Here is a 23,133-nt window from a genome sequence, read left to right on the forward strand (position 1 = left end):
GAACTTTTTTCTTCTTTGTTTTCTTGATTTGTTTCGCAAAACCATATAAGCTACTACCCTAGTTGGCGTTTTATTAATCGCTGAGCATGTTTCTATAAAGTTTTTTTAAAATATAATGACAATTCTTTTGCGTTGAATTTTTTTCTTTTTCGTTATTTTCGAAAAGATGCGGCATGCTGGGATATCTATTAACGATGTCGTGTTGTTACGCTCGGCGCAGTTTGGGCAGTGCAGTGGTATTTAGGATGAATTTATCAATTATGATGTGCCGGGAAAGTGAATATACAATACTGGCGAATGCGCGAATGAAGCGTTCATCCGCACGCATTGTAGGCTGAAGCTCGCGCAGTCGGCGAGTGAGTTTTCCGAATCGTTCGGTACACTCGGCATCCCCGCATATTGGAGATTGTGATTAGAGGTGTCTTCGTCCTTGTTTATGCGTGCTGTCCACTCGGCGCCGTGCTTCGTACTTGGTTATGAGGCCCATGCCCGGGGACGGGCCTTTGCTGCGACGGATGTGGTACCGCGGACTTACAGCCGTCTAGAAATCGCGGCATATAATCGCGCCTTACCGCAGCTGTCAACATGTCGACAGTCATGAAGCTCTCCCCGCACGATAGAAAAGAACTGGACAAGTTCACCCTGTTCTTGGCCTGCAAGTCTGTTCAAGTGATCGTGCAGTCTCGCTTCGGCGTAAAGCAAAAAACGAAATCTAAGCCACACGCCTCGTTGTCGGACTGGGTAAGCGTGCCTTTTCCTACAACGCGACCCTAACGTCACGCGGAAGCGGCGACCTTCGAGGCCGCTTGCAAGCCTGGCATATCGCGATCTTTGTGTTGTGTTTTGCCCACAAGTCAGTACGCAACTATTCTATTGGCGGTGACACTAACGAAGGGCAAGTGACAGCGCTGCTGCGTTTTGCCAACCTTGCGCAAACCGGCAGGCAGCTTCGACGCGGCCCACTTTTACGCATCTCGAGACAGTGGTTTGCACCTTGACACGCTTTGAAATGTGAACACGTGTGTTATTATTTCTTGTCGCATGTTTTAATTTGAATCCAAGAAGTTCATATGCACTAAACGTCTTTGTTGGTATTTCTTTCTTTCTTTCTTTCTTTCTTTCTACAAACCAATTTTCCGTCGGGAAGTTTATATTCACTAAGCGTCTTTGTTGGCATTTCTTTCTACAATCCAATTTTCAGCACCGCTGAAGATTGTATTGTAGAAAGAAGTGCCAACAAAGACGCTTAGTGCATATGTACTTCCTAGATATAAATTAAAACATACGACAAGAAATAAAAACACACATGTTCACGTAATTCATCCGTTTAACGAGTGCCGAGCAGATGAAAGCTTTAAAGAGCGTGGTTTCGTGAAGGCATTTTTTTAGCACGCCGTTTGGCAATGCGCAATCTTCACGCCATGACCTTTCCAGCTTTTGTGACCTGACAGTAGACTATTGCTAATGTTTAAGTACTAGAGCCTGCCTTAAGATCGGCACACTCGTCCTACAATGCATTAATAAAACATCACAAATTACAGCCATTAGTGTTTAGGCATGCGTGTACGTTTGATATTTATTTCAACTGGTGCTACTTAGTTAACGAGCGTGTCAATAAATTGGCAATGTGAAATGCGTGTTCTGTGATGAAATATGTTTCTATATTGCTCTGTGCTACAGCTAGGCCAACTAAATATAATTGTGGTGAGGTGCAAAAGAACATTTCAATTGGTCTATTGATTAGATTTACACTCTTGAAATAATTTTTACGCCCTTTTGGCTTTTATCTTGTGCACATTCCCTCTCTCCAGCTGTGCACCTTGTACTTTCCTGTCAGAAACAACATGAACATAGTGGGCACTGAGTGTTAGGTGAAGGAACTGCGTGCATGATAATAGTTTGATAGAAGAGGCCCGTGAGGATGTGAAGTTTTGTTTAGAGTATAGCTGTTATTGGGTGTAAAATATAATGTGGAAGTTATGATACTCAATCCTTGCTGCTCCAAAATTTAGGCCAGGGCTTTGCATGACAAGATTTGAATATCAGGAGAGCGAAAGGAACAAGCCTGGCACTGTTTAAATTTTTTGTGGTCTCTTCTGAAGCTCTGCTTGAAGATCATGATGATTCACTTGTTTATCTAGATAGTCAGCATTTTTGAAGGTGTATCGTTGAGAGATGCAAGTTGCAGTCACACATTTGGCACCAGTGAGATCATTGATATTAAACACATTTTGGAGCAATTTTGCAAACACTGCATTTGATGTAGCCACAATGGGATTTTTCAACTTCAGTCAGTAGTGACAGTATTGGGGAGAGGAGAGAGGTGATGTCTTGAACAGACCAGTTTCATGATTGGTTTCTTTGAACTTGTAAGCATGATATACCTACAAATACCGACCAGCTTGTGTGCAAAATATGACTGGTTTTAAGCAGCCAGGGTATAACTAAGCTTAGTTAAATCTGATGGTGCATGCCTTCTGAGGAGCAGTACACTAGGTTCAGCAAAAATGCATAATACATTCGTAGCCTAGGCAAGAATTTGGCTGCGAGAGCACTGCACTACACCTGTTTCATGTTTTAGAGGCTGGTAATAAGTTCTGGGGTCTGTTTACTTTATTGGCTCGCTGTCATATATAATGGAAAAAGCATAACTCTAGAAGTGCAGGTTTGTTTATTGTGCTTTGGCAGCTTAGTGAGTATATATAATTATTCGGTATTCCACTAACAAATGGCTGCATTGAGCACAGATCTCGAAGTAAAAAGCAAGGTGGCCCCTCATGCATTCCTTTGCTTGATATGGTAAACAGTAACGCTACATTTTTTAAATGGAAAATCTAGCTATTGTAACTTACTGCATAAAACAAATACGCTCAAAATATCCTAAGGTCTTTCCATTTCACCCAATCTCTGTAGTTGAAAAGTTTACGTCTGTAATTTTTCATCAATTTTATGAATTTGGGCTTGTTTTATGATTTTACAAATGTTGTATCATGTCTCACAACAAATTCTGTTTGCGAGAATGTTTTAAAGCTCCTGAAAGATTTGCAGGGCGTTATTGCAAAAAAAAAAAATGCGTGCAGGAAAAGAAATTGCGATGGTACATACCTATGCCATTCTGTTGTGGAAGTGCAAGGCACAGTATAAACCAGGGAGTACTTGCTTTTGGTAAATTTATTCCCCATAGTTTCTTAAGGAAGCAAAATAAACAACTGCAAGGTTGCTGCAAAAATTACTTTAATCTATAAACAATGTGCTGCTTGTTAGTATCTGGTGTTGCAAATTTGCTGCATCTAAAGGAAAGTGATTGTTAATAAAGTGTGCATGTGTCAATGCAAAAGGTGTGTGCTGAGGACAAGACATACAAAGAAATGCATGCTATGACTCTTCCCTTGTCATGTTCACATGATTTTTTACTAACTTTAATGTCCACAGGTTGGCAGATATGAAATTATAAAGCAGCTTGCCACACCATCTGATAAAAACTGCAGCATTTAATAGCCCTGTATCATGATAGCTGTGTGTCATGAAGTATTTGTCACAAGATTATTAGGTTTCACAGTAGTCATCAATTTTAGTGCCTCCTCTAGATTTAAACCCCACTTTTATTAACCAAGGACTGATTTAACTTGAAACATGCACTACCACAGTAAATCAGTGCAGGCCTCTGATATTTTGGGCAGTTAATTGGACCAGCAAAGATGCTACAGGAACAATGGGATGATTTTGTGAAAAGCGGTGCTAATGTGTTATAGATAATTTGGAATAAACAAAACATATGCACAATGATACAACAGGACTATGCACCTTAATATGACACAGAAATCAGAGAAGGGTGGTGTACTGAACGCAAGGATGTAGTTGGATGATTCAAGTGGGAAAAAATATGATCCTGATGTAGAAAGAGGACTCATTGAAAGATGGTGATGCATCAACAGAATTTAATAACTTGCATTGCCTAGCAGAAATTTTATTGGAGCCTACAGATAATCACAAGGTATGGGGAGGAGGTATCTTGATGTCATTATGAAAGACACACCCTGCCTTTCCCTCCCACTAACAGCAAGGTCATGCATGGCTACCAAGAAGACAACCCTCCAGAGGCCACATTAGCTCTCCTACAGAACCTCGCGTTTCTAGCATCACTGCACTGCCTAATGTAGGCAAAGGCAGAAGTGTAAGTTGCATGAAGGAAAATTCAACTCGGGTAATTGGCCGGTGCACGTGTGCAAATTTCCTTTGAGCTGTATTATCTAATCGTAAGTAGACGCTAGCATTATGTTATCAATATACATGGAGACTCTCAATGTTTTTGACACAGTTCATTTGTAGTGCTTTTCATGCTTTGCAGCTCTAAGTTGGCCCTGGAGTTCATAAAACATTTAGCCTTTGACGGTGCTTTACAGATGTGTATGATTACATCGTTTTATCCAATTGTTAAATTGTGACTCACGTGGAGTGTTTGATGAGTCACCTTCATTGCATACAACATCCCATCACTGCATGTTAGGCTGCATACTTCTGCCACTATTGCACTGGTGGGTCAACCTTCCCCGAGAGCCAGCTCGCAGTGAAGCCTCTGTATCACTTTAATGTCAACTTCCTTGCATGGCAGAAATTTACTCCTCACAGCGGTACTCCCTTTACCCAAAATAAAAATTAGGCTTTTTCCAGACATTTTGCAGTGATAAGAGGTATAGTGCCGTGCCAGCATTCTTTAGGTTTAGCATGGAAATTCACTGTATGTAAAATGCTTGCATAGGCGGTGAGTTCATATGCATTACACTATAGAAGGACTGTGCTCAAACAAATTTTGAACTCTGGGAGATGTTGCACCGACATAATGGAGAACTTTTCGCTGTGCAGAGAACCTTGCCCGGATTTTTTTTACAACAAATGGTCTACAGCAGGATGTATATGAACTGTGACCCCGAATAGGCACATTTCTCTGTCGCTGGGTTCTCTTGTGCTCTGCTGCAGGCAGCTTGGACAAGTAGCAGTTTTCTACTGTCATCTTTATGTAGATTACTGTGCCACTGTATTTTGATCCAGACACCATTAATGAACTTAGTCATCAACTATCCTCAGGAGCTAGGCTAGTATTTCTTATCAGAGGAAGGAGTGACAGAAAATAGTCAAAAGATAATTGAAATATGCAAAAACTGCACTAGGTGCGATGCATCAGCAAAATGGTTCCTTCCTGTGGTCATTTCAATAGGTGTAAGGCCACTCCTGGTCGATGTATACTGATTGCCCAATTTACTAGTTATGTGCTGAAGTCAAGCGGTGCGTTTTGTTTCTGTGCCAGCAGTTCAACTTGGACATACCAGACCTGCCCGAGATCCAGACACGAGTGAATGAAGCTATGGCCGGCCAAATACCCGAGCCAGGCGGGCCCAGCCTCTGTACGCAGATTTCACTTCAGACTGTCGACGGTGACACTCTGGTGCTGGAGGTGTGGCACCTGTCTGTGAGCAACGTCTGCGACTCTTCCGTCCGGGCTATCTACACAGTATACAACCGCATGAGTCTCCTACTAAAATCACTCATCACCATCACGCGTGTGACGCCAGCATACAGGCTTTCGCATAACCAAAGTCGTGACTCCTACATCATCTGCTTCAATGTCTACATGGGGGAGCCCCAGGTGCGTTCTAGAAGTCTTTCTGCTTTGATTCTGATCCTCACAAGGATATTTCCACCAATGCCACACACACCGTTCAGTTGACCGAATAACAGATATGCTGCTGACAATGTGCTTAAGAGTGACTATGGGTAAAAGTGATGCATTTGATATTTTGCTATATGTGGGCTTTCATTTACGACTGTGTTGAACAAAACAAGAAAGTGTGTATACTTTCATCTTGGATCATATTTTACTTGGTTTATGGTAATCTAAGCCTGTGATTACCTGAGCAAAAAGTCTTGTCACTTCGAGTATAACTCAACAAATGCAAGCTGAACAGATGCAAACGGAAGCTATTGGACCACTGAGAAAGAGAACAATAAGGGAACCAAATTGTCATCTTGCTTGGGCGCTCAGCTTTTGTTTGCAAGGCTGACTTTGTTGTCTGGACATCTGTCAGACTGCACCTAAGGTGCCTGGCAAGACACTTAGGCTACAAAGGAATTAAGCATTTTCGTAGTCTGCCTCATTAAAATTTAAGTACATGCATGCACATGTATACACATGCAGGTATGGAATGTTTTGGTGATGATGATGATTTGACCCTGTCGTATCAAATAACTTTTAACCAAGCTAGAAATTTATTGGATCAGAATCGTTATCATAAGGGGATTTGTTTAAAACAAAAATTAAGGCCGATCCAATGAACATTATTGAAATCTGCGTACAGCGAAGCTTTGTTTAAATGCATAAAGAGGGCTGAAACTTGTGTTAGTTTTTCTGTTATTGTAATGTCAGTGCAAGGTCATGCCGAAGGCCTTCTCCCAAACCACATATTCACTTTACAAGCTATTCAAACAAAGCCCCTTCGCATCTGGTCAGGTGCGCGTGCATGTGCTCTTGCTTGCATGTACTGTGCAATGCGACACATGCAGCGATAATCTCAAAAGAGCTAGTTGGCGTTAGCACGATAGAAGTATATGTGCGATTGTGGCCTAATGGTTAGAGCATGGAGCTGCTGTGTTGGGGGACCAAGATTCGATCCCATGATGGGGCACATAAATAGTTTTATCTTTTTTAACTCTTTCGTTACTGCCAGAAATGCACTTATTTTCGGTGATTTTATGTTTTAAAATTTTATTTCTAGACATAGTAGTTGTCTGATGTGATACATAACATTTTAGCCTGACCATGGAGCTTCGAATGAATGTATAGCATTAATAATTGCTCAGATAATTTTTTAGAATTCTTGTGTGTAACTTCAAAGAGGCACTCAAGGAACATGAATAAAAGTAACAATTTTATATTTTTAGTGTATATACTGAGACTAAAAAAATATCCGAAACATACAAAATATGCACCTCATTCTAACCTTTGTGAGTCAGATCATGCAAGAAAATTATGAGGATTTGTTGGCATCAGTACTAGCTATAGTGATGCGCATGCTATACGGGAAAGCAATAGCTCCACAAATGTGACAATGTGTAAGTTCCTATTGTACAGGGAGTATTTGTTTTTACTCATTGCAGCAGGCACCAGGCTTGTTTTTTACTGCATTCTTTAGGTTCGCGAAGCAATGGTGGTCAGGTCAGTGAGCATACGGAGGCTTCCGCATACTTGATTATTGCATTCGATGAGCTTTTCTGTGTAAGCAAGCTGGTCTAGTGTGCTTTTTACTGGTGCTGGAGCCTCCACATGCTTTGTTCAGTCCCTGTTGAGTGCTGTACAACAGTGAGGAGATTTGCACAATATTGTACAGTAATGAATAAGGACGGTGGGGTTCAAAATGTCACGCTTCTGTTGAAGGTCGGTCTGAAGTTGACTGGATACTCTTCAGTGAAAATCCCACACGAAGGGAAGGATTGCTTGTAATAATTTCTACATGTGCTGTCAAAGTGCTGATGGATAACAGCAACCCACAGAAAAAAATAAAGTTGCATTGATATTATTGAACACAATTATCAGAATAACACGCACTCCCGAGCATCTACTGTTGTTTGAGACACCGACAAAGCACTCTACGCTGGACTGCAAAATTGACAACTCGAATGAAGCGTCTTTGTTTTCGCTGCTGCTGTCATTTAAAAATTTGGTTGCTGGGTGGGCCAAACCACAAATTTTGCTTCTTTTTATTGGAGGAGGGCTGGAAGCATTGGTGGCTAGTTTCGGCAATGTCTCCCGGGGAAGATTTATTTTTACGGACTTCCCTTTCTGCCAAAAATTGTCAAATCTGACAAATAGTTAAAGTTGAGCCATTATTTCAATTGTTATATGATGTTGTTAGTAGAGGAATACCAATGTAAATGTTTACCAACTCACAGAAACACTATCACTCGAATTAATTGATTTCTATAGTTGTGGTAATGAAAGAGTGAAGTGCAAGCTATTTGACAACACTGCAGCGGCATCCAGCAGTCACAGTCTGCAAAGTGCGGGAGGGTTAGCAAAGAAAGCTTCACTGTAAAACCGCTGTGGTGGTTTAGTGGCTATGGTGTTGCGTTTCCAAGCTTGAGGTTGTGGCATCCCGGCTGCAGTGGCCATGTTCTGGTGGGGATGGAATGCAAAAACGCTTGTGTGCCATGCATTGATTGCACGGGCCTCTAAATGTTTTTGTTACAAGAACCATACCACAGCTAACAAGGTTGCTTCTATAATGAAATGAACGTTTGTTTAATGTAGCTGTTGATAAAAAAGCATGAATGTCTGATCATCAATGGATGACAATATCAGCAGGCCTAGTTAACTTTTTCTTTTATCTGTCAGGTTTTTTTAACATCATATATAAACCTAACTGATGTGGTTTGACTTTATTAATTTGTTCTGGCACATTTTCAGTGGCATGAACATCTTGTAAATTGAAAAGCTTTGCTGTTGGTGACAACTGAAGGGAGGATGTACCGTAAAGACACTGAGTGCATGTTTGCACCTGGTACAGAGAGCTTGCATGTCACATCTTCAGCTGCTCCAAGGTTGTTTGTTTCTGATGCATAATGACATTGCCTTGTTTATAAGTTTATTCTGTTGACATTAATATGTTTAACTTATCATTACTTCCTGCTACAGAAAACAGCAATTCAGTAGCAACCATTGGCTTTTCTCTACGCGAGTGTACTTTTGCAGCATAAAAAGTTATGAAAGCAGGTTCTGCTGTGTTGTGTTAAAGTGCTGGCCCTCATGTCTTCTCCTCATGTCTTCTCCCTGCCTGGCTGCAATAATGCAGCTAGATATGTTGGGTGAGGACTACAAGCGGGTGCAGGTGGGCCAAGTGGGGACACCCACAGGCACCCTGACCCTGGGAGTGGTCTACCGCACCAAGATGACCATCTCCCCTCAACAGGCTGTTAACCAGACCCACCCTGCCATGATGCTTAAGAGCGACTACTTCAAGCCCGACCTCAGTCCTCGAGGAATGCGGATGCGACCCAGGTATGCGCGACCGTGACACAGGCATTTCGTACTTATCTTTTAATCGATAACACACTGCAGTAAAACAGATTTATAATGAGCTGCAGGTCATGTGAAAATTTGCTTTAATTCCAGTAGTTATGGTAGTAATTGTACATCTTATTCAGTCAATCCGTACATACTAGTAACCAGTCCATTGGTAACCTGACATAGGTGAACCTGTACATTGTGTGCTTTTTTTTAGTTTATTGCTGCCGTATTTACTCTCATAATGCTCACAATTTTTTTCGTGATAAATTAGTGCAAAGTTGGGAAGTGTGATAACTACGTGGAAAAAGTTTTCCGGTAGAACATTCTAGGTGCCAAATATAAAAACGAGAAATGAAGTGGTTCTAAATTGGGGTTCTTAAGCCAGCTACAGTAAACAAAAATAAATTACTTCTGAACAAATTTTGTGGTAGTAGAATAGGTTATACTCAAGCAGGAACGGAAAAGGCCTTTTCTTGTTTTTCTAGACACTTGTACCTTGAGTCACAAAATTAATAAATAAAGTGGCTCTGGCCTTACCTATTCCGAGTCGATGTGAGTAATGATGGAACAAGTAGGCAACTGTTTTTGCAGCAATTTTAGAGAGTGCGGCTTGGGGAAAACATTTGCATTTTGGTTGCCAATTTGGGGGTGCAATATGTCAGTAAATACAGTATGCTTTGGTCATCTTAAAGGGGCCCTGAACCACCCCTTGGGCTTGGTGAAATAACATAGTCCGCAAGTAGCATACGCTGCTGTGAACATCTCAGCCTAGTTTTGCTCTTGTATGCGGTGTATGGAGCTCGCAAGCGGATTGCAAAGTCACCTTTCTCTCAAATGCTTTCTTTTAAACAGAAGGCCCTGTTTTCACTCTCTTCTAGACCTACTATTTTATCATCAGACGCACTATTTCGTCATTCCCTTAGACAGCTGCTATTGGCCGATAGCTGACATGAAGCTGCGGTCAGCTACATGGCGTAGATACCGCAGCCACCGCGGGGTGCTGCCACAATGCCACTGGCTAAGCGCACTGTGGCTCGCTGAGGACAACCGTGTTTGTCTTATGTTTAGCACGTCGTAGGCACCAAAGGCAGAAGTTGTGGCGTCTACGTTAACATCCAGAGTGAAATTTGAGCTGCGCGCCACGGTGACAAATGGAAGGCACACCCCACTGCGCCGTAGCCTTCACAGTGCAAGACATTCAAGAAGGAATGAGAGCATAGCAGAGTCCGTGTTTGATTTCCAACAACTTCGCTTCTGCTGAACGCATTGAAGTACTTTTTGAGGCAAAGTATTTCTGAAATAGTCTATTTTCACTTTGAATGCGTTTCTCCACTTCGATAAAAAGTGGTTCAGGGCCCCTTTAAAGGGGAAATTAACCGTTGAAATTGTACAGTGAGAGAGTGGTAAAAATCAAAAGATCACACTTCACATTGATCGAAGCAAAAAATTATTTTATCTGATAAGTAGGAAATTTTGTTTTCAAAGCTCCACAGAACGTCGGGAAAGTATTGGTTTATTGCTCCATTCCACTTTACCTCACATCAGTGTTGCACATAGAAGTTATAGTGTGTGTTGATTGCACACAACCTAAAGCTTTTGTTTTTTGTCATAGTGCTTTTAGGCAGCTGAGATTGTATGTGCACAAACAAGTTTACCTTTGAAATATTTGGACGTTGTGTGTAGGTAAGAGGTGTGAGACACTGTTGCTACATACATTTATTTACCTCCAGTATTGCTCTAGGTGATATATTCAGCATTCACTTTTCCTCCTTTATTCTTATGTGCGAAAGTGCTTGAAGCGCAGTTACCTGTGGACAAAGCTTCAGTTGGAGTTATGTGTTTAGTAAATCTAGAAGGACATTTCCACAACTCCTGCTTTAACAAAATCTTGATTAAATTAAAAAGGAAGTGTGTTATTTAAGTGGCAATAAAAAGCACTCACTCCATTTTATGCAGAATCATTAATTGCTGGTTTTACTTATCTGGTTTGTTGCCTCTACTCTTGGAAGGGGCATCAAAAAGAAACATTGAGTTTAAGCGGGTAGACAGGTAGAGTATGTTTCAAAATATCTTTACTTCTTTCATGCAAGAAGGTTGATTACTAGTGGAAAAGATGAATTTCAAAACTTACATTTAAAAAAGGAAATGAGCCCCAACCAGCACGTCCATGACAGCAATGTGACAATACAAATTTCATGGTGCCTGTATTGTGTAGGGAAGCTTTCCAGAAGTTGCCACGCTGGGTTTTTCCTTACTTTAGAATTCAGTGTAATCTTAGTAACTTTTTGTACCGATAATTAATCAGTCCCAAGCAGATACTGCCAAAACCCATGACTCCATGGGGAGCTGGTGTGGGAGGGACAGGGTAGCATTGCCACCCATTTGCATCTTCGCATTCTTTCTGACTTGCCTAGTTAGTAGTAACCTGTATGGTACCTCAGAATTGTTATGTTCCAGTCTAGCTTAGCTTGACATTTTTCTTTAGTGTCTCATAAAAGGGGATGTGGAACACTAGATCAGTCACGACTGATAAAGTATCCCTTCAAAAGAGTTTTCTTAATTTGTGATAATATGTTGATTAATAAAAGAGAAACTGAAGGTCAGTCTCATTTTTTAAATTTTGCTCTGAAACCTGGGCGTCAGTACGTCAGTGTGATGTCATGAATTTCAAATATTTCAGCTGTTTCGGGCTGACTAAAATTTCTTGAAGCTTGCCAAGTTCAGTCTTTGGCTCTTTTAGAATACAATGGGGTCGACCTTTACCAATAAAAAATTAAATTGGCCCAAGCAAATGTCATCAAAATTTACGACTTCATGGCAAGTTGGTGCGGGAATTTCAAGGTGGTGCTGCCACCTGTGTTTTGTTTTTTGGATTTTTTGGCTTACCAAGCCTCTTCTCATGGTAAAGGTGCGCTTAATGGTATTTTAAAGTGTAATGTACTAGTATGGCTGAGCTTATTTTTCTTTTTAGTGTCCCTTTAAACTTAATTTCTTTCGCCATATCACTTTCGCCACCAGCGAACAGTGCAGGAGGTTCTAGTTCGTCATTGTAAAAATTACAGGCACGCTGCATTTTCTGTATTACCACTATTTGTGCCATTTTAATTTTTGGTATAACAACTTACCGTATTTACTCGGGTAAGTGCTACACTTCTTCACCCCCCACCCCATATTTTTACAGGGTGCAGGCCTTGCACAAAACAAGCTTATGGTTACATAAGGCTTGCGGGCATAAGCTCCAATAATGCAACAGTGCTCCAGTACGACCTCGGAAGCCACAAATGCGGCTGTACATGTGACGCTTAGGGAAACATCTTTGTCAAAATTTTCGCTCTCCAAAGTGGAGGTTTGGGTCTTGTACGGCAGTGGGACTTAAACGAGTAAATATGGTAGACACCTGATCATTACTTCAGCTCACGAGACTTCGCTACCATTCTATCATTGGTATCAACCATCACATCTGCCAAGGTTACCTAAGGGAGGGCCAGCGGTCATTGGAAGCAGTTTTGTCTTTAAGTGAAATCAAAGTGTTAGTTTTATGTTTCCTTTAGATTATATATAAAAGAAATGAAGCAGGAAAAGTGTCTGCTGGCCACTTTTGTCTTTCAATGACTGCTGGCTCTGGTATTTGTGCGTGAAGGGGCTCTACAACCTCTCTTGTCGACGTAGCTGTTTCTTAGCAGTCCTTTCTGCTGTCTGTATCCTCTTGTTGTATAAGCACACTCATTCAGGGCCACTGTACCACATATGTATCAGTGCAGCCATTTGTAAACATGTTTTTCTAAATTTTATTTTTAATTTGTGCCTATCCGTCAGTGACGTGCACTGTCAAACTTATAGGATTTGCAGAAAGAAATGGAGCCACTATGTGCATGGCTGTATCTGGTCCTGTGATATCTCGAAGTCCTCCTGGTGCATCTGCTCTGCTTGAAACCACTCTGGAGAGAGAACTCTTGTCCTCACCCTTCAGAGCTTTTGAGAGCCAGGAGTTTTGCAAATATGATGTGACACAGCGAGGACTTGGTGGCATTCAGGCTTCTGATAGCTCCATTTCTTTTGATGAAAACCTCTACGAGCACCACCACTTGTGGGATGCTCGTACAAGTTCTCTATATTCTGTGACATGATGATGTGAATCCTGGTGCCATAGGTGGGAGGACAGGGAAATATGTAAGCATGAGCTGTAGTCAGCTAAGCACTGTAGATCCCTACCTGCTGGTAGACCAGTGGCTATGGCATTGTGCTACTGAGCTGTAAGTCGCAGGTTTGACCCTGGCCGCATGGCCACATGTTAATGGGGGTGAAATGCAAAAATGGTCGTGGTACTGAGGTTTAAATGCATGTTAAATAATCCCCGGTAGTCAAAATTAATCCGGAGGCCCCGCTACAGCGTGCCTCATAATCAGATTGTGGTTATGGCTGGTAAAACTCCAGAATTTAATTTAACTTAATTTAGTAGAGTCCCTTCATCAAGCCCCCTCATTTCCCATCCTGAACCAGTCTCCTGATGTCCTTTTTCTTGAGGCTTTTTCAAAACTTGCCTTTGTTTGCCCCCCAGTGTTCACATTGATTGCACTGGATTGAGCATGAGAGGAGGTGTCTGTTCATTACGTGTGCCCCACCGTACTCTTGCCAATCCTGTTTGATTTGCCTGACCGCCTCTCTGCCCCATGTCTTTCTCTCTTCTTCTTCTTCTTCTCATCCTTCCACATGCGTTGTAGCACGGACGTAGCAACTGATGCCGTAAAGCGAAGCGACAAAGACTTGCCTCCAGAAGGGATCAGGAGGCAAAGCAGCGTTGCAGGTCACAACGGATGTGCTAATGGGTTTGTGCTTGTTTGTTGTCTATGCTGCTAATTAGATGTTCATTACACCCCTCACTTTTGTTTGGGCTTGCACTGATGGAAATAACTTGCCTGCATCACTTTGTTTTGCTCGTTTCATACATACATAACATATATGTGTGTGTGTATGTGTTCATGTATGTATATATATATATATATATACACACACACACACACACACATGCGCGCGCGCGCAGTGGAACCCCGGTTATACGTCCAGCAGCTTTGCGACGGCCCGGGTTTTACGACAGATTAGCGCAGTCCCGGCGAAGTCCCCATAGAAGCAATGCATTAAAAACCCTGGTTATCCAATGCAATTTTACGCCTGACCTGCATTATACGACGACCCTCGCGAAAAGCGAAACGGAACAGCGGACGAAAGTGCCGCGGGTCTCTTTCCTCGCTCCGTCTCTCCGCATGCTGAGTGCTTGACACCACTCGACCAGTTCGCTCCGGTGCAGCTTTCTTCCCTGCCTCATCTCATCGTTCGTTTCTCTCTCCCCCACCAGCAGCCGCTCGCTGTGCTGAAATAGCACCTTTTCTTCTCCACAATCACATTCTCCCTCTATTCTCGGCGGCATCGCCTCTCGTCACATTGGGGAAGCGTTTCTCTCCTTCCAGTTTCCCAGCAGCAGATCACCGTCAAGGTAGCGCGGAGAGGCCTAGGTTTATCGCACGTGTTCTTCGTCGTAATCCTAGCGACCAGCGTTCAGCAAAGTTTTAAGTCGTGTGGAGCAACGCGACGCACGATGTCCTGAAAGCAGACAGTTCTGTCGCTCGGCGATAAACTGAATATTATCGAGGAAGCGGAAAAGCGGCATGGAGCCACAAAAGCCAGCATTGCCCGGGACCTTAAGATACCTGAATCTTCGGTATCATTAAGTGTGTCAAGCAAGGGTACCGGAAGCGGTTAGTGCAGCGTCGGCTGGCGGCTATGGAGCGCAGAGAGTCGGGAAAAAAGATCACTGTGCTCGGCACCATGCATTTTATTGCTAGTTCGTGGAACGCAGTGTCGCGAAGCACAATTGCTAACTCGTTCAAGCACTGTGGCTTTAAGCGAGACTGCCTCCTCTGCTGGGGACGCAACAACCTCGATGCCGCTCGAGGCCGGTGCAGGCTTCGTCGACGACGATTTCGAGGGTTTAACCCTCACCACGGCCTTCGCCGAGTACGTGGAGGCTGACGACAACGTTGCGATCTGCGGCAAGGTGTCGCTGGATGACGCCATTGAGGAGGCTTTGCCTAGTGCCGACACCGCTGCGACATCGAACGAGGACGACGACGACGCCACAGATGCCGTGCCTGTGCGTACCACGTTCGCCGAGGTGCTACGGCACATAGCTGGCATCCGGAACTTATCTGTTCACGCAACGTCGCAGAGGACCTCCTTTTGGACGTTGCCCAACTCGAGCAAAAGCTCTTGGTTCACAGATCAAACATGGTCCAAAAGAAACTTAGTGACTTCTTTTAAAGTTCGCGCTGGCTGGCGGGAGTCGCGGCAGTGGGCAGTGGAGTGCTGTAAAGGTTCGTTTTAATAAAGCATCGTTGGTACCTGTACTGCAGCATTAATTCTTATCGCATTTACTTCTTTGGTAATTTGGGTTTCCAAGCCCTGCCGAGTATGTTAGTAGTTTACATTGAAGTTTCTCGTAAATCCGTCGCGTGAAATAAGTAGTACTTTTATAGGCATAATTTATGTTCGGAATTTACTACAACGCTTTTTCGCAGTGCCGAGAAAGTCGTATAATCTGGGTTCCACTGTGTGTGTGTGTGTGCGTGTATATATATATATATATATATATATATATATATATATATATATATATATATATATATAGAAGCCTGAATCTTAAACTGGTCAGGCTTGCAAATGTTGTGTCACCTTGAGCAAACCAACCATGTTTGCTTAGTGGCTATGGTGTTGGGCTGCTAAGCACGAGGTCATGGGATCGAATCCCGGCCACGGCGGCCGCATATCAATGAGGGCAAAGTGGGAAAACACCTGCTGTGTACTTAGATTTAGGTGCACGTTAAAAAACCCCGGGTAGTCCAAATTTCTGGAGTCCCCCACTACGGCATGCCTCATAATGAGATCATGATTTTGGAACATAAAACCCCATAATTTAATTTTCTTTAGCTTCACCTTATTGAATGCCATTTTGGTCGCTTGCTGCTACATGACAAAACAATGTCATTGGAAATCAGTGTTAGTGGCTACAAGAAGTTACAAAATCACTTGAAATGATGATTAGGGTTTGTCTTTTACCATTAGAAAATGCGTCAGCTGCTTGGACATCGAAACTGTTGCTTAACTGGCCAATTTTCTAATTCACTGTAACAGGTATCTGGACAGCAATAATGCAGTAGTGATGGCCGCTGAAATTGAGCATTGGAAGGTCAATATGGTTTGTTTTGTTTATCAAAACAGATGAAGCTGGAATAATACTTGTAGAAGAAACAACGAAACTTTATTTTTTCACTGTAGTATTTGTTTACTCGAGACTGAGAAAGTTGGGTGTTGGGAAAGCTGGGTGTTACAATGTCCACCTTTGAAAACTAGTGCCACTTAAGGTGGTGGTGCTTAAGTAAAGTAAACTCCGAGGACCCTTCGCTGTAAATGTCACTATATCATCTCACGTGACAGCCTCTGATGACACCCATGTAAGTGATGCTTGCTCAAAGTGACACTGAATTTGCCTGCTTAACAGGGGTACCATTACGTTATTCTAACAATTACTTTCTTGAGGTTGTGTGCCCGCATTGTTGCATGTTCTTGGTGGAATGCTTTCGTTCTATTTTTTTAAGGCACCACATTTTCAGAAAATTCTTGGTGCACCATAAACTTGGGCTCTCATTCTTACCGCAAACACTGCTTGTTTTATTTTTCTTTATGCGTGTAATGAGGCTGGCAAGCTTACAACATTGGACCGCTGCATGAGTAGCTTGAACCATCATCATGTTCTTTGCTAATAATGGCTTGGTCTTGACATGAAAGAATAACCCTGTCACACGGGAAGATTTGTCATTTGTTTTGGATAACATTGATGTTTAATGGCATCCATTCCTACATGGTGATGCTACATTTTGTTAGACTAGAAGTTCTTCATAGTCATAACTTGTTTGAATGTGTTTCAGAACCTAATTCACACGCTCTGCTAAGAATAGCAATAAATAGGACAGCATTGTAGTTTAATTTTTAATTGGTCATTTACACATTTTGCCTGGTCAGTGATAGAAATAGTCTTCACATTATTTTATTGTGTTCCACCATGTCAGCCATTCTTTCTCTTGATAACCAGCAGAGTTCTTGCCTGGCTTAAGTCTTGTCTTGAATTGGCATGTGTAAGTGCCGTCTGGTTAGCTATATGAATTTGATTTCATATTTTCCATCAGTGCAAAGCTTTGAAATTAAATTTGATGACAGTACATGTGCTTAAGAACATTTTGCACATTCACTATGACCCTTTCTATGTCTTTTGCATTTTCAAATCGTAATTTCTATGTTCAGAAAGGCTTTATTTTTGCATCTATTTCCGCGTGGAATATATGTGATTGCATGTATCGAATGTCATTTGCTGCATATTAAGATTGAATTTTCCCGTGTGAAAAGTGTTAAGCTCTTTGTCTTTTGTCTTTTACTATTCTTTTCTTCTTGGCCCTGTTGTTCGTGTCACTAAAACCACTATTGATTCCTGGGCATAACTTTATGTTTGGGCTATCAGACTCTAGACAGATTCATTGCATGCTTTTTGGCCATCACTTCCTTTTCCCATTAGACAGTTACTGCTGGAAAGGGGAGTGAAATTTGTTGACTTTGCAGAAGCATTCGTAGCTGTATTGTAGTCATTGCATATTTTAATTATCTTCATCAGCCAGCTAATATAGTATGTAAGTTTAGAAATTATTGGGCCAGAGTGCATGAGCCTTCTTTCCAGCAATTATGTATGGATATAACTGATATTTTGCTTTTGCTCCGTATCACAACAGCATAATAGAATAAATGTATCATGCCTCCTTGCGTTCTTTAACCTTTTGTTGCAGCATTTGAAAATGGTTTATTCTTATAAAGAGGGCTACAGCAGCAAAGAAAGGCCACTGCTAACCTGTTCTTGGTGATTGGGGGCAAGTTTCCTGTTGCCTGTACTTGTTCACAAGTGTGTCTGTGCTCTTCTAGTCATTCATTTTGCCGTTTTGAGGCATCCTTGGGCTGTCTTATGAGCAAGGCAGCACCATTCTGCACTAGTTAATGTGCATCGTTATGTGCACAAGTTTCACTAACTGCACTTTCTATCTCTACATTCCCTGCTCCACACTAACACATCCTTACATCACTCTGAACTCTTAAAATAAATGTGGCCTTCCATAGCCAGGAATCAAAGCTTCAGTGCAGCCCGGCTGCTTTAGCATTTAAAACACACAATAGGGTCATTGCGTATTTTTGTGATTGTTTTTGCCCGATTCTGTTCAATTCTTATTACTCATCTTTCCATACTGGCCAGCCCTGGTCATACCTTATGTGGTGGCTGCTCAAACAAGTGACTAGCAGGAATACTATAGGAATGGAATTATCACATTATTCCAGCCTTGTCCACTGATGAAACGCTTCACTGTAATAGTTTGTAGGGAATACAGTGTGTGTCACGTTGGGAGAGCCTGCTTAAGGTTTGCAATTAATGAGCAGTTCTAATCTGCGATTGCATGCCTCACAACACGTGCTTGGTGTGTGGGTCAACTGCAGGCGCAAAGATGGGGGTGACAGTCTTGGTGAGATGCAACAGGGTGCCTTTGCCCCTCCTTGTCCGCGAGATCTCAAGGAGATTGCGGCCAGGGAGGACGAGAGCCCCTGGCCTTTGCCAAAGCCTGCCTTCTCTTCGCTCCTCTCCATGCCTGCCAAGTCAACCACGAGTAACAACTCGCGATCAGAAGAGGACAATGACTCTGACGTCAACGAGCCCTTTGTTGAGCCCCGGGAGGTGCTGCTTCCAGCCGAGGACTTTGTGCTGGTTGAATTGGTGCGTGTGAATGTGATCACCTTTCTGCCTCTAGAGGTGGTGTTAGTGAAGCAGTCTCTGTGAATGAAATGGTGCCACCTCCCAGACCTCTTGTTTCCCTATGCGTGATATGGTACATGCTTCTGTGTCTACCCTTTTACGTTTTTTATATATGCACTTAAGGCAGGATTCAAAGAGAGTGCACCTTTCTTCTGGAACTTCCTTCAGTGATCTTAGCACTCACTTAGCTCATAGCATGCAGGTGACTACTGCAAAAGCACTATAGAACTACCTTGTGTTGTTCATTCTAGTGGCCGCTTTTCATAATGCTCATCCTTGTCACGAAGGGAAACGGGCCAGTTGATAAGGTTAAAGTGTGCTTTGAACCCATGGCCTGCTGAAACAGCAAAAATTATGCTCCCCTTGCATGAGCGTGAAAGTATTCCTTGGTGTATGTTTCAATGTCAGCTAAGATGTGATGGAAGCCTGCTAGAGTGATCATATCTTCAGGTATTGTCAATGATATTAGGCATATTGATTCAACCCTCACTTCATGAAACTAGTTCCGAGTGCCAGAATGAGCCTGTCTACTTCTGCGTGAGTCCTGCATAGCCTCTTTCGCAATTGCAGAGAAAACTTGTCAACTCTTTCAGCATGAAGCCTACATTCTGTACAACAAATGGCAACACTTAGATGCTGCTGTTTTGAGCTCGCAAAACGAAGAACAATGCAAATGTAGTTGAGAAAGTGCAGGCAAATCAAATGGCATTTGTATAAGTAGGTTGCAATGTACTATACTCAGTGTCATAATTTGCAAGCAATGCTGCTGAAAGCTATGCAAGCCGTGCGGTCATAGAAGTCTCTCTCTACAAATTTCACAGTGCAGTTGTCTTTGATCTGCAATTCCTTTGATGGAATAACCACTTTATGTATTGCAACTAAACCTTATATTTGCATGGTCACACCAAGTCAGCTATTATTTATGCACCTTTGTGGCAACGCATATACTATGTTGGTCTCGCTAGCAGTATGCTGTGGCCACTGTGTGCCGCCCCACTTGTTCAATGTTTAATAGGTTCAGAGCTTCAATGCTTCTCATGTTTTAATTATATCATGTATTGTGACAAAAAAATTAGGAAACCTAAGGTCACACTATATTACCCAATCCATACCTGTATCTTTCTTTCTTATGTGACACTAAATTTTTACCATGAATGCGACTAGTGTGAGTAATCTCACTAACCTTCATAGCATTGCCTGCTATGTGTGAAATGTAATAGTATACCCTCTATCTACTGATGCTATAATCATATGCTATATTATTTCACATGTAAATAGTTCATGAAAACTTTTCTGAGCCTTGCAGGTCATGCATGCAACTCGCACACCTGTGTCACATGTACTGTTTTCATTCCCACAGAAACCTCCATTTGCTGATGGCGAGGAAGGTGGCACAGATTTGGGCACATTCTTCCAGGAGTGTCAGAGTGCACCGATGCTGTCTTCATTTTCCTGCCAGCCAACGCTAGAGCAGCAAGTGTCCGAAATCAGTGCACATCTGGCCGCACTGGAGTCCAGTCTGCCTGACCTGGATCAGTTCGTCGAGTCTGTTTGCCAAAGTGATTCTCTGAAGTGAAGACTTGTGTCAAATGTGGAGTGTGATTAAGGGACAGTCTAGGGCCAGTGGCGAGTCAACAGGACTGTGCAGGGAGGATTTCCACGCCTCGATGCAGTGGTTGATGGATTGTTACGAGTGTCATTATCATGAGAACGTTGACATCATGGTGTGCTCAGTCATGGACAAGGACTCAAGTACAAAGTGCATGTTAAGAATAAAAAAGGAGGAGAGAGACCCCATGTAAGCAGAAAAAAAAAGCATTTTGACTAGGCAAAACAAATGGGGTTTGCTGTGGCACCCATTTGTTGCGTGTCAGTGAGACCGGTGAAACACCACACAAGTGGCTACTGCACATGAGAAGACCAAGGATTGGCACAATACACCCAATGTTGCTGTGCCGTGTTTTGGTGCTTCTGATTAGTCAACACCTGTGTTAACGGGGAGCTTGCAATTTCCCTCTCAACCTGCCCGTGAATGAATTAGCTACTGCCATGCCCATTGCACCATGACCGCTTTTGCACTCAACATTCAAGCATAGTAACTTAAGGGTGGGGGGGTATTGAGTAATTGTACCTCACAGACAACATATCGCTGCCCAGGTTTTTGTTGGAATGCTTTGGCTTTCAGTGCTATATTGGTACCGTGCATACAGCAGTGCAGAGCTGCAGTGGTATGAGCCAACTACAAACATACCAAGCACATTGAGCTGTGCTCACTAAGATGGCTTGCCTGACAGGTGCTTTACGTGCTTCACTAGATTGTAGAGAGGAGCCATAAAAAATGCAAAGCGCATCCAATGGAAATTTTAAGGGGCCTTGCAATACCTTTTATGAAAAGTGTGGTATGTGGAGTCTCCTCACAAAAATATTTTCCAATGCAAAGTTTTTTAATGCCCCTTGTATGAAAAGAATTAGCAATGAAATGGTGCCACATTTTCACAGCCGGCTGCTTTTTAAGCTTCACTTGAAAGGTGTGCTGCTGTGCCCGCTTGATAAAAGTGTTCATTATCGCATTGAGCGTTTATATTGGCATGAGCTCGAGGCCAGTTGGTGCAACCCACAGTTACATCCCCCCTGACCTCTGAGGCCAGTAGTATCAGTGCAGTAGTATCAATGTCTTATCACCAGGTAGTCCCATCATCATATTGGGGATTAGACTTCTCTGTTTTTGTTTCTGCTAGAAGTGCTGCTTATTCGTGGCTTCTAGAGATAAGCCAGTGGCCACCAAGTTTCTAAGTATGTGAATTTGCAAGAATATTGGTGAGGACTTCGTAAAGTTGAAAAGTAGGCAACATACAAAACTATAGGCTCCCTGATGCAAGCACAGGAATGATATTGAGCTCAGATGTCCATGATGACATTGCCACATGGTGTGATAGACCAGTGGCTGGAGAAGATTATAAAGGGCCATGCATCAATGCGTACGCTGTGTATAGTGCTCATGTCTGAGGACTCAACATCTACTTCTATTGAGTACACAACAATTGTGGTGGAGGTGCAGGGTAAGCTCGACTTATGCACCAGACCCCTCCCAGTAGCAGGAATGTCGGCCTATGCTGGCGATTACACCAATAAACAGTGCCAGCTGGAAAATTCGGGGACTTGCCTCAGAATTTGGACTCCTGTCTGACAATTATGACCACAACGGAAGGTATTGTTGTGTACTCGGTTGAAGTAGATTTTGAGTCCCGAGGTGTGAGCACTTTACACAGTGTATGTGTTGATACCAGTCCTACGCATCTGTCTTCTTTAGTCACTGGTCTGCTACACCATGTGGAACTATTGTCTACCATTTAAGCAACATCATGTACCACATTCAAACATACCACATCTAAAAGGTTGCCGGATTGACTAGGTCCTTGGTACAGTGAACAGTATTTACTCTTTCTAAAGTGAATGACAGGGCATGTAGTAGTCACCAATAAGGTCTTACGACAGCCCAACTCAACTGTCACTGTTGGTTGAGTCCGTTGTGCACTAAATTGCTTACATGGGGTGCAGAGGGAATGTTTTTGAAGTCTGACGGGAGGGTGTATTATAAATTGTTGCTGAAGTGTTCGGTCTGCGCAAATGATGCCAAGTCTTCTCGCAGCTGTTGCATTTTGGCGTTTGATCAATGCAAAAGAGCCACTCCTCCACTTCCTATCACCCTTTCCTGTAGTTTGCAAGATGGTGAAAATTCGTTGTCCTTTGTGATAGCTGTGTATGTTGCCCATATAGTTGAACAAATAGCATGAAGCAACGTTCCAAGAAGAATGCCTCCAAGTTGTCTACTTCAAGCAACTGAACCAGGTGGCACTTGGCAGTGTTTGTTCAAGAAATGATGGAGAGTTGTGTTGAAATTTAGATGCCAGGAATATATATGGTCAGATACGCTTGCATCACTGTTCTCAAACCAGGTTAAAATTTAATTATTGTTTCCTGTTGATGGCAATTCATGTGCGATTATTAATACTACTATTCAATGCATATCCTGCAATGATCACTGAAATGCACATGGTGCTGCCAAGTGAAGTTTGACATGTTGACGATGACCATGTTTCTTTGCAGTGTGACTTGCCTTGTTCCATGTTTCTGTCTGCTTCTGTCAATAAATGTGGCCAAAACACAATTCCTCTGCGTG

General features: G+C 42.5%; 1 protein-coding gene across 3 annotated transcripts; it reads left to right on the top strand.

Annotated features, from left to right (window-relative positions):
* Positions 1-179: 179 nt before the first annotated feature.
* Atg13 (Autophagy-related 13) lies at positions 180-23,121 on the top strand. Of its 3 annotated transcripts, none has more exons than XM_050182624.3 (6): positions 180-741; positions 5,306-5,644; positions 8,844-9,049; positions 13,780-13,884; positions 18,641-18,914; positions 20,314-23,121. In XM_050182624.3, the coding sequence occupies exons 1-6, from the start codon at positions 586-588 to the stop codon at positions 20,527-20,529; spliced, it is 1,296 nt and encodes a 431-aa protein (XP_050038581.1). In that variant the 5' UTR covers positions 180-585; the 3' UTR covers positions 20,530-23,121. The 3 variants fall into 3 exon arrangements, with proteins under 3 accessions (XP_050038581.1, XP_050038584.1, XP_050038583.1); XM_050182626.3 differs by having other exon boundaries at positions 181-741; positions 5,309-5,644; XM_050182627.3 differs by lacking the exon at positions 13,780-13,884.
* Positions 23,122-23,133: the final 12 nt, after the last annotated feature.

This window comes from Dermacentor andersoni, chromosome 4 (genome assembly GCF_023375885.2).
Source record: "Dermacentor andersoni chromosome 4, qqDerAnde1_hic_scaffold, whole genome shotgun sequence".
Lineage (NCBI taxonomy): Eukaryota > Metazoa > Arthropoda > Arachnida > Ixodida > Ixodidae > Dermacentor > Dermacentor andersoni.

Excerpts from the sequence above, each read along its gene's own strand:
- Atg13 (XM_050182624.3), top strand. The coding sequence starts at position 586 with ATGTCGACAGTCATGAAGCTCTCCCCGCACGATAGAAAAGAACTGGAC. Across the intron at positions 9,050-13,779 it reads GGAATGCGGATGCGACCCAG|CACGGACGTAGCAACTGATG; the intron begins GTATGCGCGACC and ends CATGCGTTGTAG. Across the intron at positions 18,915-20,313 it reads ACTTTGTGCTGGTTGAATTG|AAACCTCCATTTGCTGATGG; the intron begins GTGCGTGTGAAT and ends TCATTCCCACAG.